The sequence below is a fragment of the Metopolophium dirhodum genome, chromosome 1 (assembly GCF_019925205.1).
Source record: "Metopolophium dirhodum isolate CAU chromosome 1, ASM1992520v1, whole genome shotgun sequence".
Classification (NCBI taxonomy): domain Eukaryota; kingdom Metazoa; phylum Arthropoda; class Insecta; order Hemiptera; family Aphididae; genus Metopolophium; species Metopolophium dirhodum.
Window position 1 is genome coordinate 40,894,409 of NC_083560.1, and position 15,999 is coordinate 40,910,407.

A 15,999-nucleotide genomic window follows, 5' to 3' on the forward strand; every position below is an offset into this window, starting at 1 on the left:
GTGGCTGGAGGTCCGCGGGCAGGTAAAATTCGAGGTGCCTGCCCGCGGTTGCTTTGATCCAGCCCTTCCGCCATTTCCCTACTTAATATCCTCCACCGGCGTGTCGCAACATTTTTCCACGTCGCTTTTCGCTACGCTGATATGTCACTCGGACGGTTGTTTCCCGTGCGGATTAGAGAGGTATCCCTCTTCCCTCTGGCCTCCGGCTACTGTGGTGCCGGAAGCCCCGCGTCGGAATCTTACTTTAACGCCGAGTCGCGTCTAACGGGCACGTCCTTCCTCAGAGCGGCTCAGTGTTGCGTGTGCAAACTGTTTCACCGCCTGGAACAAGACCTCGGATCTGGTCATGAACTCGGGCTCACACGGCCAGTCCACACCGGCCGCTCGCACCGTGAGCTCGAGTTTATTTCTTTCCTGGTCAGCAAGAGGGCATTCAAACAGCAGATGCTCGGCGTTCTGGTTCGGGGACGCGCAACTGCAAGCTGCATCGCCTCTCAGGTTGAACATGTGGAGTTTTGCGTTTAAGTCCCCGTGGCCCATTATCAATTGCGACGTGTAATAGTCCGCGACGCACCAGGTGCGCTCCGACCGATGACGGATACTTGGGAACCAAGCGTAAGTCCACCTTCCCTTGTCTATAGCGACCCATCGCTGCTGCCAGAGGTCAATGGTTTCACTCGTATAATTTAACAGGTTGTGGCCGGCCTCTACAGCCGTCATAGCGCCGTTTCTCACTAAGATCCTGTCCTTCTCGGTTTTTGCCATTTCTTTTAGTTTCAGGTCCAGGGGAGGAACTCCCGCTAGTACCTGCAGCGCCACCGTTGACGTCGTATTGTAAGCTCCTGTTATCGCCCGCAGCGGTAGTCTCTGGGCGGAATTTGCTCTGCCCCGATGGTGAGCCAGCGACATGCAGTCCATGGCCCACACCGAGGCCGCGTAACTCATTTTCGGTATGAAGACCGTTTTATAAATCAGGAGCGGTGCTCCGGATTTCAATCCCCAGTTGGTTTTAGCGACTCCGTGCAGGCGACCGAACAGGGCTTTCGTGCTTTTCGCTTTTTCCGCCAAGTGGTCGCTGAACTTTGCGCCTTCGTCAAACGTAACACCGAGGTATTTCGCTGACTTAGTTGGCTTTATTCTGTCGGCTCCGAGAAGGAGGACCAGTGGTTTGGAAAGCGATCCTTTCAGCCACAGTGTTTGTGACTTCGCCGCTGAGAACGTAAGTTTACGCTGCTTCGCCCACAGCGACGCTCTCTCGAGAAGTGCGTTTGCCCTCGTGGTCAGTTCGGCTCTGTTTTTGCCCGAGATCAGCAGTGCTAGATCATCTGCATACGCGACAAGTTCTGTACCTATGGGCAGCACCTCTGACAGGAGTGGATTTACAGCGTATTTCCAGAGGTCAGGGCCATATTCGTTGCCCTGCGGGCATCCCTTGGTAAGGGTTTTCCTTATGACTTGGTCGCCGATTTTCATTTCTGATTGGCGACCGTCGAGGTAACTTTTCGTGAGCTCGACGAGGCCGTCGCTGCAGCCGGCAGCCTCCATGTCCTTTATTAGTTGCGGCCACCAGAGGCAGTCGAACGCGCCCGAGATGTCCAGGAAGATCGCGTGGACGTACTTCTCCGTTCTCGCCTTTGACCAGTCGAGGACGTGTTGGATAGCATCGACCGTTGAGAGGTTCTTCGTGAACCCGAACTGCCTTTTCGACATGCGCGCGTTGGTTTCGCGTCTTATCCTGTCTACTATTACATGTTCGAGTGCTTTGGATAGCACGAGTAGGAGGCTTATAGGACGGTAAGATTTGGCCTCCGCTGGGTCTTTATCGGGTGATTTCTTGATCACCACGAGCCTGGCCGCCTTCCATGTGCTCGGGAATCTTTTCGCCCTGAGGCAGTTGTTAAATATAGCAGATATATTGTGCCCGAGCACCGGCCAGGCTTGCCTCAGGATTCCGGCCGTTATACCGTCCATGCCCGGAGCCTTCTTAGGTGCCATCCGCCATATGGCCCCTTTCACCTCCTCAACGTCGCAGGGTTCGATGTGCCCAGGGTTTTCAGACCATTTACTGAAGGAGCCGACTCTCACTCCCGTCTCCGTCCTGGCCGCTATCTGCTCAGGACCTTCGTTATCGTAGCTGTCACAGGGGACCAGGGTATCCATCAGCTTTTCCCCGGTTTCCCTTAGAGACGTGGTGAACGTGCCGTCGCTTTTTCGGACGGCTGTTGGAAGGTTCTCAGAGGGTCTAGTACCACCTGTCTTGAGCCACTTGAAGACGGGGCCCCAAGGTTTCTCGTTCCCCGTCTCCGTCACAAAGTCGCGCCAGGCTTTGCGTCTGGCCCTGAAGCATTTAAAAGGTATTTAAAAATAATTATAAGAGTTATTTACAAGGTTTACAAATTTCTTACATCTCCACTAAACGGATTGTAAGTTATAATCTGATCATGTAGTATTAAACAATAAGCCGATGTCTTTTCTGGAAAAACTGTGTCCGTTTCAAAGTCTATTCGTAGGTCGATGATTTAACGTTATCATTCTGATACGACAAATCGACAACGACGATTGGCACATAGTTTTGAAAAATATGTTTTGATAACAACGGTTCACAATAATCTCTTTCGTAATACGATTTTTGAAAGTCTGTATAAGCTTTGTAGAGTATGCTGGTGGTATTATTTTTAAAATCAGCTCGAAAGTCTTCATATGGATACACTTCAGAGTTTAAGTGTACCTTAAGATATTTCAGTTGACTATGATCAAACCGACCAGCATCGTTTTCGATATTTTTTTTCCGATCTGTTTGTAGTCCGAACAACACAAATCTTGGTTTTTTGAGCAAGCTGCTAGACTTAACAGTCCACGGATAAGACGTGTTTCTAGGGAGCACGGGATACTCGCATAGATCCCAGGTTCTGAACGCACAAGATAGTGTTTTACGAGAATCTAATACTTTCAATATCTTTTATTTATCTTTATCGCTCACTCTGATAATTGGCATTTTCCAAGCCACCTTTGTCAGTTCAATTGTAATTTTTTTATTTTTATCGATGGCAGCGGCTGCGCCTTCACCCACAACATGTATCGCATCAAGGTCGGTAGATGCGCGATTCAAAATCAGTTGCTGATTGCAATTGAGTAATATTTTTTTATAATCTTCACAAAATCCGTATACATGTTTTAATGGAATACATCCGGAAAATATATTATTCGTCATAAAATTTGTATTATCTTCACTATCCATCGCCGAGTCCCAAGCCACGTTATCTAATGTATTCAAGTCGTTTGGAGTGTACGAGCAGTATGCTTTCAAACAAGACGCAACTCCCGGTGATTTCAATTTCTGTATTTCTATTCCGTTTATTTCATATCGCATCTCGGAGAATAAAAATGCCAGTCCGTTATTCGAAAATCGAACTTCTCCAACTGCATCGGCAGGTTTATTTATTTTCCCCTCTATGAAAATATAACTGTCACACGGTAAAGTGTAAGAATCCATGTTTTGAACTTTAATTCTAATTTCCTCATTGTATGATAGAGCGGTGCTTGAATACGGTGTGAACGAATGGTAACTTTTTTGAGTTATTTTACAATCGTCGACATAGTCGGCTGTCACGTCTAAATATGAGTCATCCATTATTGTAAAGAACGGAGAAAATTTAAATTGTTTTTTGTGAGTTTGGTTTGGACAGGTTTTACTTCTTCGCTGCTAGCGATGTAGACTTCTTAACGGCAGGTGGTATACTGATAGGTTTTTTGATTGAAGCTCTTTTTCTATTAAATTTGAGCGCCATATCCGCGCGTAATTTGTAAACGAATTGTTATCGGTTCACCACGCAGATTAATTAGACAATCGTTTTGATCTTTTAGCACTATATTTACTTTAGTTATTGAAGTCGTGTTTAGTCCGTAGAAAAATGGATGGCTAGGTACCTCAACGATCTTATATCCTGCAGGTACAGTAGGATAAAGCTCGTGTATGATCTGGCTCGATGCTCCGTCGCAGAATGAGCCAGTGATTAAGTTACACTCTACTTTTATACAGTTTATTTGCATTATGTTGACAATATTTTCAGATTCATGAGTAGCACCAGTAATGTATCGTACATTTCTAAAACCCAATAATTTCGCTATGCTATTCTCGACTCCTAAATCAACATCATGGCTGCACGATATCATACACGTTAATGTTCTGCTGTTTGCTTTTAATTCAAACATAATGACATAGTCGGGCATCATGTTTTGTATAATAGACGTGTAGTAAACCACCGTTTCAACAGAAAAACGGCGTTCCAAAGTCCAGGCGGCTAGATCAACATCACGCCACCTGAATAGGCCACTAATGCCGACACCTCATTGGATGGTGCCGATCAACTACGCATCACGCCATTCCTATGACGTCAATAACTCTTCTTTCTCTCCTGGCATGTCTCATATAAATAGGGGCCCTGTTCCACAAAGTCTTTAGAAGTAGTTATCCCAGCTTTCAGTACTTGTGGGTCGCGGACTAGTATCAGCCGCATCGCCGCCCACGCTAAAAGTACTTAATTCCCAGTCATAGTGCATAACATAATTACTCTCCGGTAGTATTAACATTCTACCGACAAATTTCTAAGTAATAAATTAAATATATAAAATTACGTAATAAACAAGTGTTTCATAAAATTATAATTGTGTTACAATATTATTATATCCAAAACTCATCTACCGTCTTCCGATCCAGAGTACCGACGTGTACGTGCCTTCGTCGTAAAAGAAGTGTGCAGTAACCAATCGGGTGAGAGCGACGGGTTACTACAGACGCTAACTGATCCAACTCATACGTCCACGTAGGTATAATTACGTACTCTTTTTCATTGATGAAATTACGGAAGGCAATAGTATTGCAACCAGGTTCTATGTTTGGTATAGAATTATTTGTCTGTAAACTCAAAAGACAAATCTGTGCAGTATTTTCTACTTCCAACGGTAGAAAGATCTCGCATGACAACTCACTAGAGTTTCCGTTTAATGTTAATGTGAACATGATAAAAACTTTAAACACAAGTTTCCACAGTTTGTGGTATTATATTTCTGTTCTCTGCTGTAATTTAAATGTATGTCACATCCGTGAAAATATTGTTGTACTTCTAATGGTGGAGGTAAATTTCCAAAACTGTCGTAATATTCGACTTTTTTTCCGATTTTTTTATACGCTACCCAATGCGTTCCTGTACCGTTTTCCGCATCCAAGTTAATAATCGCTGATTCTTGTCATTTAGGACGTGTAGATAACCTATCTCTGTTAAACACGCCGACGAAATGAGGTATTTTCATTAAACGAGCGATTTTTATAAGTTCGAAATCGTACAACGCTCTACTGGGTAACGTAGATATTAGTTTTTTTTCACTTTTACAACCCCACTACTTTTATATGGTGTTTCTATTTTGTATGAGTTGCCTTTATACGGTGTGAGATATAGTCCTTTGCCCAAATGGGATGGAGTGTTTCTATTAAATTCATTGGCCATTTTTACAACGTTGGCTACGCCACCAGTCAGGGCTCCCAGAGCTGACAACCCAGCGAAAATCGGAATGAGTGGCAAAACACCGCCTTTTTTCGGAATATTTATTGTTCGTGGAACTTAAGTCTTCTAAGTTTTGAATGTTTTTCGCGCGACGGCTACACATTTTTTAGTCAATTTCATCAAGATTTTTTCACCAATATTTTTCTTTAAAACTTTCTTAGTCGCTTTAAGTGCCGCTTTAAACCCACATACTCCACCTATTTTATGTTTAGTTTTCATGGCAGTAGTCACACCCCAAGCCACAGAGTTACGGTTTTGTAGTAAAGGTATCTGAAGACGTACCGTTGGAGCTTATTGAAAAATTCAATATACCGACTTCTCCGGTTATTTATCGCGGTAGTGGTAATTGAGTGATATACAATTATTTACGTTCTATGAAAATGAGCAAGTTATTGAACCTGAGAAAGCTTTACCAAACTCTGTGTTTATTTTCGACGATATTATTACTGAAAACCAAAAGATTGCGAGAACTTACTTCTCCAGAGGTCGTCATAATTTAGTCGATGTTTTCTATCTGGCTCAGAGTTATTCAAAAGTACCAAAACAACTTTTGCGCGATAACGCTAATTTTATTGTATTATTCAAACAAGATGAGACTAATTTAAGGCATGTATACAATGAACATTGCTCTGGTGATATGTCATACTCAGAGTTTAAGGACTTTTGCACTTCGTGTTGGCGTCTGGGGAGATTTGAGTTTATCGTCATAAACAAAGACTGTGAACGTGACAACGGTCGATATCGTCATGGATTTGACACATTTGTCGTTATATAAAGTGTTGTCATTGTGTAAATGCTTCATTCACAGTCATAGCTGCCAGTGGTGAAGTACTCGGAGAACTGATTAAAGCCAAAGAAAATATTAAACGCAAGTATACCGCTTTAAAACAAGGTAGAGCAGATATTCATTCACTAGTATCAGAAACGTTAAGTCCGCTTATCGAACCATTGAAACAGAATATTAATAAAACAACATTTCAAGCTCCACCCACAAAGCAAGACATTGATATTCAAGATTCTCAATATTTTAACGAAACAGACGATTCGCTAGCTTTGTTCGACTGGTATAAATCTTACGATATAGACAAAACGTATGGACCTAAAGTACAAAAAAATGGAAGAGTAGTTTTAGGTAAAAAAGAAATTAGTCTCGTCGACAATACGTTGACTATTGAAGATACTTTATACCCACTAACACAAGGACTTGGTAATTTAATATTTTGAAAAAATCCTAAATTATACACCAAAAATGATTTAGACGCATATAAATCTATATTGATTCAAACATCAGCTCATCTCACAGCAGACAAGAAAAAAATTAAAAAAGGTGGAAATAAATATCATGATATAATCCAACATTTGTTTCGATCGGATAGAGGCTTATCAGTGAAACTGCAAAAACATAATTTAGTATACTGGAATGATCCTAATGAGCTAGTCGATCGATTGCAGTTACTGTTGGCGTCAAAGGCAGCTGGTAATACAGGTGTTTCAAACGAAATAATATCCATTTTCGAAGAATTACATGAAGCGGGAATAATAAAACGAATTCCAAATGTCTAAACGTGATATAGCTTATGAACTCCACAAACCAGCTAGAAAAAATTATACGAGGCGTAGAGGTAATGTTTATTGCAAAAACGATCGATGGCAAGCCGACTTGGTTGAAATGATTCCTTATTCAAAGATTAATGGTGGTTACAAATATTTCCTGGTTGTGATTGATGCATTTACAAAACTTTCTTGGGCGAAACCATTAAAGAGTAAATCAGGTAAAGAAGTTACTAGCGCTATGGCTACAATATTACTTGATCGGTCACCAAAACTTTTACAAGTCGATAACGGAAAAGAATTTTACAATACGACATTCGACGCGTTGATGAAGAAACATAATATACATAAATATTCTACGTATAGTACAACGAAAGCGTGCATCGCGGAACGCCTGAACAGAACAATTAAAGGAAAAATGTATAGAGAGTTCACTGCACGAGGTTCACATGAATGGGTTTCCATTTTACCGTCGTTGATTAACGAGTACAACAACTCAAAACACAGAACCATAGGCATGACACCAGTGCAAGCTGATGCAGATCCAATGACAGTCAAAATTAAACAAAGAAAAATTATTAATGGAAAAATTAAATTTAACATAGGCGATAACGTTCGTATAAGCACATATACAGGTGTATTTTCAAAAGGTTATTTACCGAGCTGGTCTACAGAAATATTCAAAATTGTTAAAATAAACAATACGTTACCTACTACCTATCAGCTACAAGATTATACTTGAAACCCGATTGCTGGTGGCTTTTATTTAGAAGAAATATTGAAAACAAATTATCCAAATGACTATTTAGTAGAAAAAATTATCCGTAGGAAGGGAAATCTAATGTTTGTGAAATGGCTCGGGTTTGATAACACTCATAATAGTTGGATAAATACAGGTGACATTAGAAAATAGTATCAGTCGAGCTACAGACATGAACGTGTTTGGTAGTTCTCAGTCTGGTGAAACAAAAAAAAATATTTCAAAACTCGAACAAATTGTTAAATTGTATTCGAATAAACTCGATAAAATTGAGCATTTACTCGAAGAAAATCATAAATCCATTCAAATTCAAGAAGAACAAGTAGAAGCGATACAATTGACATGAATACAAATAACTGAGCATATGACAAGAGGTGAAGTATCATTACAATCAATCAAAGAAAGTACAGAAAGGTTGAAAAACATAATAGCAGCTATTCTGAGTCGTCTTAACACTATAGAAACTTATTATAAAGACAAGCCATAATGTCTTCGGCCATCTTAGACATGCAATGCTTACTTGGCGTCAACAATAAATATATGATTAAAGAAATGTCTATAGTAGACACAGAAACATGGGCAACTCAGCATTGGATTTTCAAACATTCAAACTCGATGCAGGATAACAAAAGTCGTAAAACCAACAAGTGGTTGGAACGTAATTATCATCAACTAGCTATAGAGTTTGGTGATGTCGAGTACGAAGAAGTCGGTAAAATATTGAATTCATTAAAATTCAGATGCATTTACGTCAAAGGTGAACAGAAAAAACAAGTTCTTATGGAGTATATACCACACGTCGCACTCATCAACATTGAAGACTTGGGCTGCCCTCGTTTGGATCAAATATGTGATGACGAAACTTTACCTTGTTGTATTTTTCATATGGAATTTAATCCTAAACAATGTACATTTTATAAAGTTTTTGCTATAAGAAAATGGTTTATCAATAATTCTTAAAAAATATGAATGTATGTACATTTTGTTTAATAAACATAATATTATATTTTAACATTGGTTTTTATTTTTACGCAAACAAACATGGGTATAATATACATTGAAACTATTCACAATATCCATAACAATTATTTACAACACAAATATACATAGAATTATACTATTTTTTATAACAAAGTTTGAATGGTTTAAAAATATAACAATAATATTTTAACATTGTTTTTTATTTTACATAGGTAACCTAATATTTCCAATAAATGGTTATAGATAACATTAATATATATATATATAAATAATTCAAGTGATATTTACAATTACAAAATATACTTACACATAGTATTTACAATACATAACAAAATATATATATATACAAATATAACAAAAAAAATATACATAGTATTTAATTATTTGGACATGCATTCCCTTAGAACTAATTGCATTAAATCACTATCCGATTCCTCCCACTCACGCCCACCAACGTCTACAGTAAACTCATGATCTGGCCAATCAACAATCTGCTCGTTACCATCCCCATAAAATTATAAATATAAGTAAAATAATTTGAAAAATATAAAATAATTTAAAAACTTACTCTAAACTATAATGACCGTGAGCCAGTGTATGTATTTTATCGTCTAGCACCACTCTTTTGTCATCGTAGTTGTTGTATGTCAATTTATTTGTTTTGATTGTCATTAGCTGGTGTTTAAAGGAGCGTATGGAGACATTTTCTGTATATTTATCAAGACTTTCATCTCCGAACAAACACTTAACATGATCCTCCAACGTCATATGGTTTTTAACCACATGCTGTCTTACACCCTTCGCCTCGATCTGCTCTCTTACCACATCCTCTTCTCCTGTATATATGTTGCACGCGTATGATTTTGCACGTAGTGCACAAAACTCCGTCATTATATGTCCTTTTGCTTCATCAGAGAAAAACCCGGGCACCTTCTTCCTAGCTGTAGTGTAGCACGGATGGATAGGAGGCAAGTCCGTCATGTCTAATCTATCCATCAAGTTGGGATTCTCAATAAAGTCTTTGTAAAAATCTTCGGTTTTAATATGGTATACCAACGAATCAGAAATAATAATAATTAATATATATATAATGTATATACTTGAAATTAGTTTTCTTAATATGTTTACCAGTATCAGTATACATAAGTTTGATAGTATCACCATAGTGCTTCTGCATTACGTTGTAGTGATAATCGTACATCTTCGTCTTGGAAATGTCAAGTACAGCAAATCCTATACAAATATGTTAACAAATTTAAAATAGACAATTTAAAGTATATTTACCAATATATATAGGCTTATCAAATTTGATTATTTTGTTTTCCAATGCCACCGCGTTCAGGTTTTCGTTATAGTAGGTAGCATGTTTAAATGTCGTCTTATTAATAAGTTTTTGTAATCATCTCTCACACGACACCAACTCCATCTTCATTTCCTTCCTTTTCGATTGCATAGTCTTCCCTGAAAAAAAAAGAAACTGTTGGTAAAATAGTTAAATTGGATTAAGTAAAGTAACATACCAAATTGAAAACCACTGTGTGACGGGGAGTATAAGACCAATCCCTCGAGGGTTATTACACCTTTAGCCATATGTCTCGAGGGCGGCTCCTTCACGCCTTTGTGACGCGGTCGCATCCCTCCGACGGGTTAAGTTCAGGGCGCCCTGACGCCAGGCTGACGTTCCCCCGCCGGCTACTCTCATGCGAGGTAGAACGTTGGGTCTCGCTGATCCTCGTCGGCGAGCGCTGGATTCGACCCAGGCAAATTTCTCCCCTTCTACAAAGGCGCTACTCCCACAGTCTTCGCGAGGCCATCCACATAAGTCGCGAACGCGCGGCCGGCGAGCGCGAGCACGCAAGGTACCCGCGCGCGTCGGCCGGACGCACGCCACAAAGCTCACTGGGTACTGATACCGTTCGGGCGTAAGCTAAGTCGGGTTCTCAGTAGGGCTCTCCCAGTGCCCGCGAAATGAGATTTAAGGATCCGTTATCCAGAGTACTCACAACGACTCTTTTCCCACTAGCATCTGCGTCGGGGCAGTTGTTTATGCTGCCGCGATGCGACCTTTTATGAGTGGTACGGTTTTCTTTTGCCGGGTGCCGTGTCCGTACCGAATGCTCGGGTTTAAGTGCTTGTCGAGTGGGTGTCCCCCAGCCGGACTTCCGCCTTGCACGTGTTCGTTTACGAGTTGGCTGGGCCCGTGAACTCTCGGCCGGAGTTGGGCGGGGGATGTGCCGGCATGTGGCTGGAGGTCCGCGGACAGGAAAGATTCGAGGTGCCTGCCCGCGGTTGCTTTGGTCCAGCCCTTCCGTCACATTCCCTCGCTTAATAGCCTCCGCCGGTGCGTCGCAACATTTTTCCACGCTACTTTCCGTAACGCTGATATGTCACTCGGGCGAGTGGGCCCCGTGCGGATTAGAGAGGTATCCCTCTTCCCTCTGGCCTCTGGTTACTGTGGTGCCAGAGGCCCCGCGTCGGAATCTTAGTTTAACGCCGAGTCGCGTCTAACGGGCACGTCCTTCCTCAGAGCGGCTCAGTGTTGCGTGTGCAAACTGTTTCACCGCCTGGAACAGGACCTCGGATCTGGTCATGAACTCGGGCTCGCACGGCCAGTCCGCGCCGGCCGCTCGCACAGCGAGCTCGAGTTTGTTTCTTTCCTGGTCAACAAGTGGGCATTCATACAGCAGATGTTCGGCGGTCTGGTTCGGTGACCCGCATCCACAAACTGCATCGCCTCTCAGGTTAAACATGTGGAGTTTTGCGTTAAAGTCCCCGTGTCCCGTCATCAGTTGCGACGTGTAATAGTCCATGACGCACCAGGTGCGCTCCAACCGATGACGGATGCTTGGGAACCAGGCGTAAGTCCACCTTCCCTTGTCTATAGCGACCCATCGTTGCTGCCAGAGGTCAATAGTTTCGTTTGTATAATATGACAGATTCCGGCTGGCCTCTACAGCCGTCATCGCGCCTTTCCTTACAAGGATCTTGTTCTTCTCAGCCCTGGCCATCTCTTTTAGCTTCAAGTCCAAGGGGGGTGTCCCTGCTAGGACTTGCAGCGCCACCGTCGACGTCGTGTTATAAGCACCTGTGATCACCCGCAGCGGTAGTCTCTGGGTTGAGTTCGCCCTGCCCCGATGATGCGCCTGGGACATACAGTCCAAGGCCCAGATCGAGGCCGCGTAGCTCATTTGCGGTATGAAAACTGATTTGTAGATCTGAAGCGGCGCTCCAGATTTCAGTCCCCAGGTGGTCTTAGCGACTCCGTGCAGGCGACCGAACAGTGCCTTCGTGCTTTTCGATTTTTCCGTCAGGTGAGCGCTGAACTTACGGCCACTATCAAATGTTACGCCGAGGTATTTCGCCGTCTCGGTCGGCTTTATTCTTTCGTTGCCGAGACGGAGGACCAGCGGCTTGGAGAGTGAGCCTTTTATCCACAGAGTTTGAGATTTGGCTGCTGAGAATGTAAGTTTACGCTGATTCGCCCACAGCGATGCTCTCTCGAGAAGGGTGTTTGCCCTATCGGTTAGTTCAGCCCTGTTTTTGCCCGAGATTAGCAGTGCAAGATCATCTGCGTACGCGACTAGTTCAGTACCTATGGGCAGCGCCTCTGATAGGAGTGGATTTACTGCGTATTTCCACAGGTCAGGGCCATACTCGCTGCCCTGCGGGCACCCCTTGGTGAGGGTTTTCCATATGACTTGGTCGCCAATTGTCATCTTCGTTTGGCGACCGTCGAGGTAACTCTTAGTGAGCTATATAAGGCCGTCTCTACAGCCCGCGGCCTTCATGTCCATTACCAGTTGCGGCCACCATAGGCAGTCAAACGCGCCCGAGATGTCCAGGAAGATTGCGTGGACGTACTCTTCCGTTCTTGCCTTTGACCAGTCGAATACGTGTTGGATAGCGTCAACTGTCGAGAGGTTCCTAGTGAATCCGAACTGTCTTTTCGACATGTGCGAATCTGTGTCGCGCCGGATTCTCTCCACTATGACGTGCTCTAGCGCCTTAGAGAGTACTAGGAGGAGGCTTATGGGACGGTAAGACTTGGCTTCAGAGGGGTCTTTGCCCGGTGCTTTTCTGATCACGACCAGCTTGGCCACCTTCCATGTGCTCGGGAACCTCTTTGCCCGTAGGCAGTTGTTAAATGCGTGTGTAATGTTCCCCGCGAGCACTGGCCAGGCCTGTCGTAAGATTTTAGCCGTTATACCGTCCAAGCCTGGAGACTTTCTTGGTGCCATCCGCCATATGGCCCTTTTAACCTCCTCGACCTCGCAGGGTTTGATATGCCCGGGGTCCTCGGACCATTTACTGAAGAAGCCGACCCTCACTCCCGTCTCCGTCCTGGCCGCTATTTGCTCAGGACTTTCGTTATCGTAGCTGTCTTCAGGGACCAGGGTTTCCATAAGTCTTTCCCCTGTTTCCCTTAGAGACGTGGTGAACGTGCCGTCGCTTTTGCGAACGGCTGTTGGAAGGTTCTCCGAGGGTCTAGCGCCACCAGTTTTCAGCCATTTGAAGACGGGGCCCCAGGGTTCTTTGTTCCCCGTTTCCGTTACGAACTCACGCCAGGCCCTTCGCCTGGCTTGGAAACAATGTTTCTTGTGGGCCGCCTTCAGCTTTCTAAACTTGGTGCGCGTAGCCCGACGCGCCAGTGCGTTGGTAGCGTTCCTGAGTCTCGCCTTCCAACGGCCGAGGGTGTCCAGTTCTCGGCCCAGTGTATCGTTCCACCACGGAGGGGGTCTGTGCCTACTTTCCTTCGGTTTTCTCATGTGCTTATCGCACGCTTCCCTCAGTACGTCCGAAAGCGCTATCGTACAACTTTCGACGTCCTGGCATTCGAGGTCCCTTATCCTCGTTTCTCTCAGGTCTCCTAAGGTCTTACAGAATCTGGTCCAGTTCGTCTGGCTGTAGTTATAGCCTCGGGCGTTTTCTTCTGGACAGACGTGCGCGCTTTTCCGCGTTATAATGTCGAAACGGATTAGGGCGTGGTCGCTCGACGTTAGGTCGTGAGTGGCGGACCAGTTCGCGACTCTGACGCTGTTTGACGACAGAGTCACGTCCAGGCACGCCGACCCGCGGTTCCTGAACGTCGGCACGCCCGGCCGGTTGTGAACTCTTAGGTTCCTTTGGCTTATAAAGTCTACCACTATGTCACCTCGCTTGTCCGGCCTGTCGTCGTGCCAAACCGTGGACCTCGCGTTCACGTCGGCCCACACAAGCACGCCACCGTCCAGTCCGTCCATAACGGAATTCAGGGCGTCGACGCACCTCTGGGTGGGCTCCGAGAACTGGAAGTAGGACGATATCAGCGTGAGCTGGATACCGTCCCTTGCGATTGTGGCCACGGCATTGTGTGAGGTACTTAACTGCCTTTGGCCTAAGACGCTTATGGCTTGGTTCACTATGACGACCGCGGACTTAGGTTCGCAGCCGCTAGCTATCACCTTGAAGGGGCGCCTGTCTAGCAGGTAGACCCCTTTACCATCGGTTGCGGGCTCTTGTATCAAACAGATATCTATGGTCTTGCTTACCAATAATTGTTCAATTTCATGCATTACGATCTTTGATCTAGCTGCGTTTATCTGAACAATTTTAATTAGCGTCTCGTCTTCCCTTAGAGCCGCAAGTCTGCTAATGTCCGTGTTGATTATGCGGTCAACTGACATCGCCGTACCTTGCGTTACACCATTCTCAGTTCGAGCTGGCCGATCCTCGGGACCGTCTGTCATGTTATCGTGTTTGAGGACCAAGTGACCTGTGCCAGGGTCGACCCTTTCTTTTTGAGGTCTGACTCGTCCTGGTCTTTTCCGCCCTCTCTTCCACCAGCCTCTCTTTTTACGTGATGGTGGGGTCGGCACGGTGGCGTCGACCGGGGTGACGCCAGCGTCCCGGCCCGAGAGGGGGTTGTCTGTCGACGGGCTGCTCGGCTCCGCCTCTAAAGAACTAAGTCTTATACACGTTGGTGGTGGGACCCCGCAATCCAAATTCCCACCTACCGGGTCGCAACCCGACGGGGTGTCTTTATTCTGTACCATCGTGTTTCATAAGCTTAGTAGTCTGCATAAAACGACGCGTGACCAGGGCGCCGAGTTCTCGCCATATCACCGGGCGAGTCGGTTCGGAGATGCGCCCTCCGCTGGCGTCGAGAGATTGGAACGGGGGATCTCCCGAGGGAAGATGGGGGACCGTTCAGTCCCGCGTCTCCACCCAGCTCCGCTACCACGCGGAGCTCGTCAGACGCGGTCTCGATGCCGCGTCCCTCTTTCGCCCGTCCAAAAAAAAAGAAACTGTTGGTAAAATAGTTAAATTGGATTAAGTAAAGTAACATACCAAATATCGCATTATTCATTAATTTGAAAAAGTCTTTCTCAAAGTCGTTCTGTGCCTTCTTCCTCATCTCTGTGTTTAAGTTAATGTAATCCGCCAACCATGCAGACTGGCTAAATTCTAAAACTCTATGCACCTATAAATTAAGATATAATGTTAAAAATCAGTTTAAATCTTGTAAAATAAAAATATTTACTTTTTCAACTATTAACCCATTTTCAATTGCCTGCTGTAGGTTCCGGTAATGTATAATATAATTTTTCTTCGGTTTAAATGTTGCCATCAATTTTTTCACCTTAAGCCTGGTGGTATACCGTTTTGTGGCAGGAAAGGCAGGTCATTATGTTTATTATGTAAATTTTGTGGGTATGAGACATCAATTTCGTATACTCGCCCTTTGTCTGACGTTGGTGACATCTCACTCAGTCCATTCAAGTTGGATTCAACCCAATTGAAGTCACCGTATGGCATATACTGACACATAGCCCAGCCATAGAGATTATTACCTGTAAAGTTTAAGTTTGAAAAATGAATAAAATAAATAAATAAATATATTTACAGTCCTGGTATATCAACCACGATTTCTCCTTAGTTTCGTCATAGTCTGGGGTCTTTATATTATTCGCTTTGACATGTCTCATGCTTGCCTGCACTAATCCACCACGAATACCTATGAAAAATATACAAGATTATTATACACGCATTTTTTTTTTTAACTTATATTGATATACTAACCATTCTCATACATTAATAACATATCGTAATCACTCAACAGCTCCAACTTTTTCCCGGTAAACTTCAACATCGCGTCAAAACTCAATC

General features: G+C 43.8%; 1 protein-coding gene across 1 annotated transcript; it reads right to left on the reverse strand.

Moving 5' to 3' along the window:
• Nucleotides 1–9,417: 9,417 nt before the first annotated feature.
• LOC132938508 (uncharacterized) lies at nucleotides 9,418–10,017 on the reverse strand. The gene has a single exon (XM_061005386.1). It carries the CDS (start codon nucleotides 10,015–10,017, stop codon nucleotides 9,418–9,420), a length of 600 nt encoding a protein of 199 aa, XP_060861369.1.
• Between the last annotated feature and the right edge of the window lie 5,982 nt (nucleotides 10,018–15,999).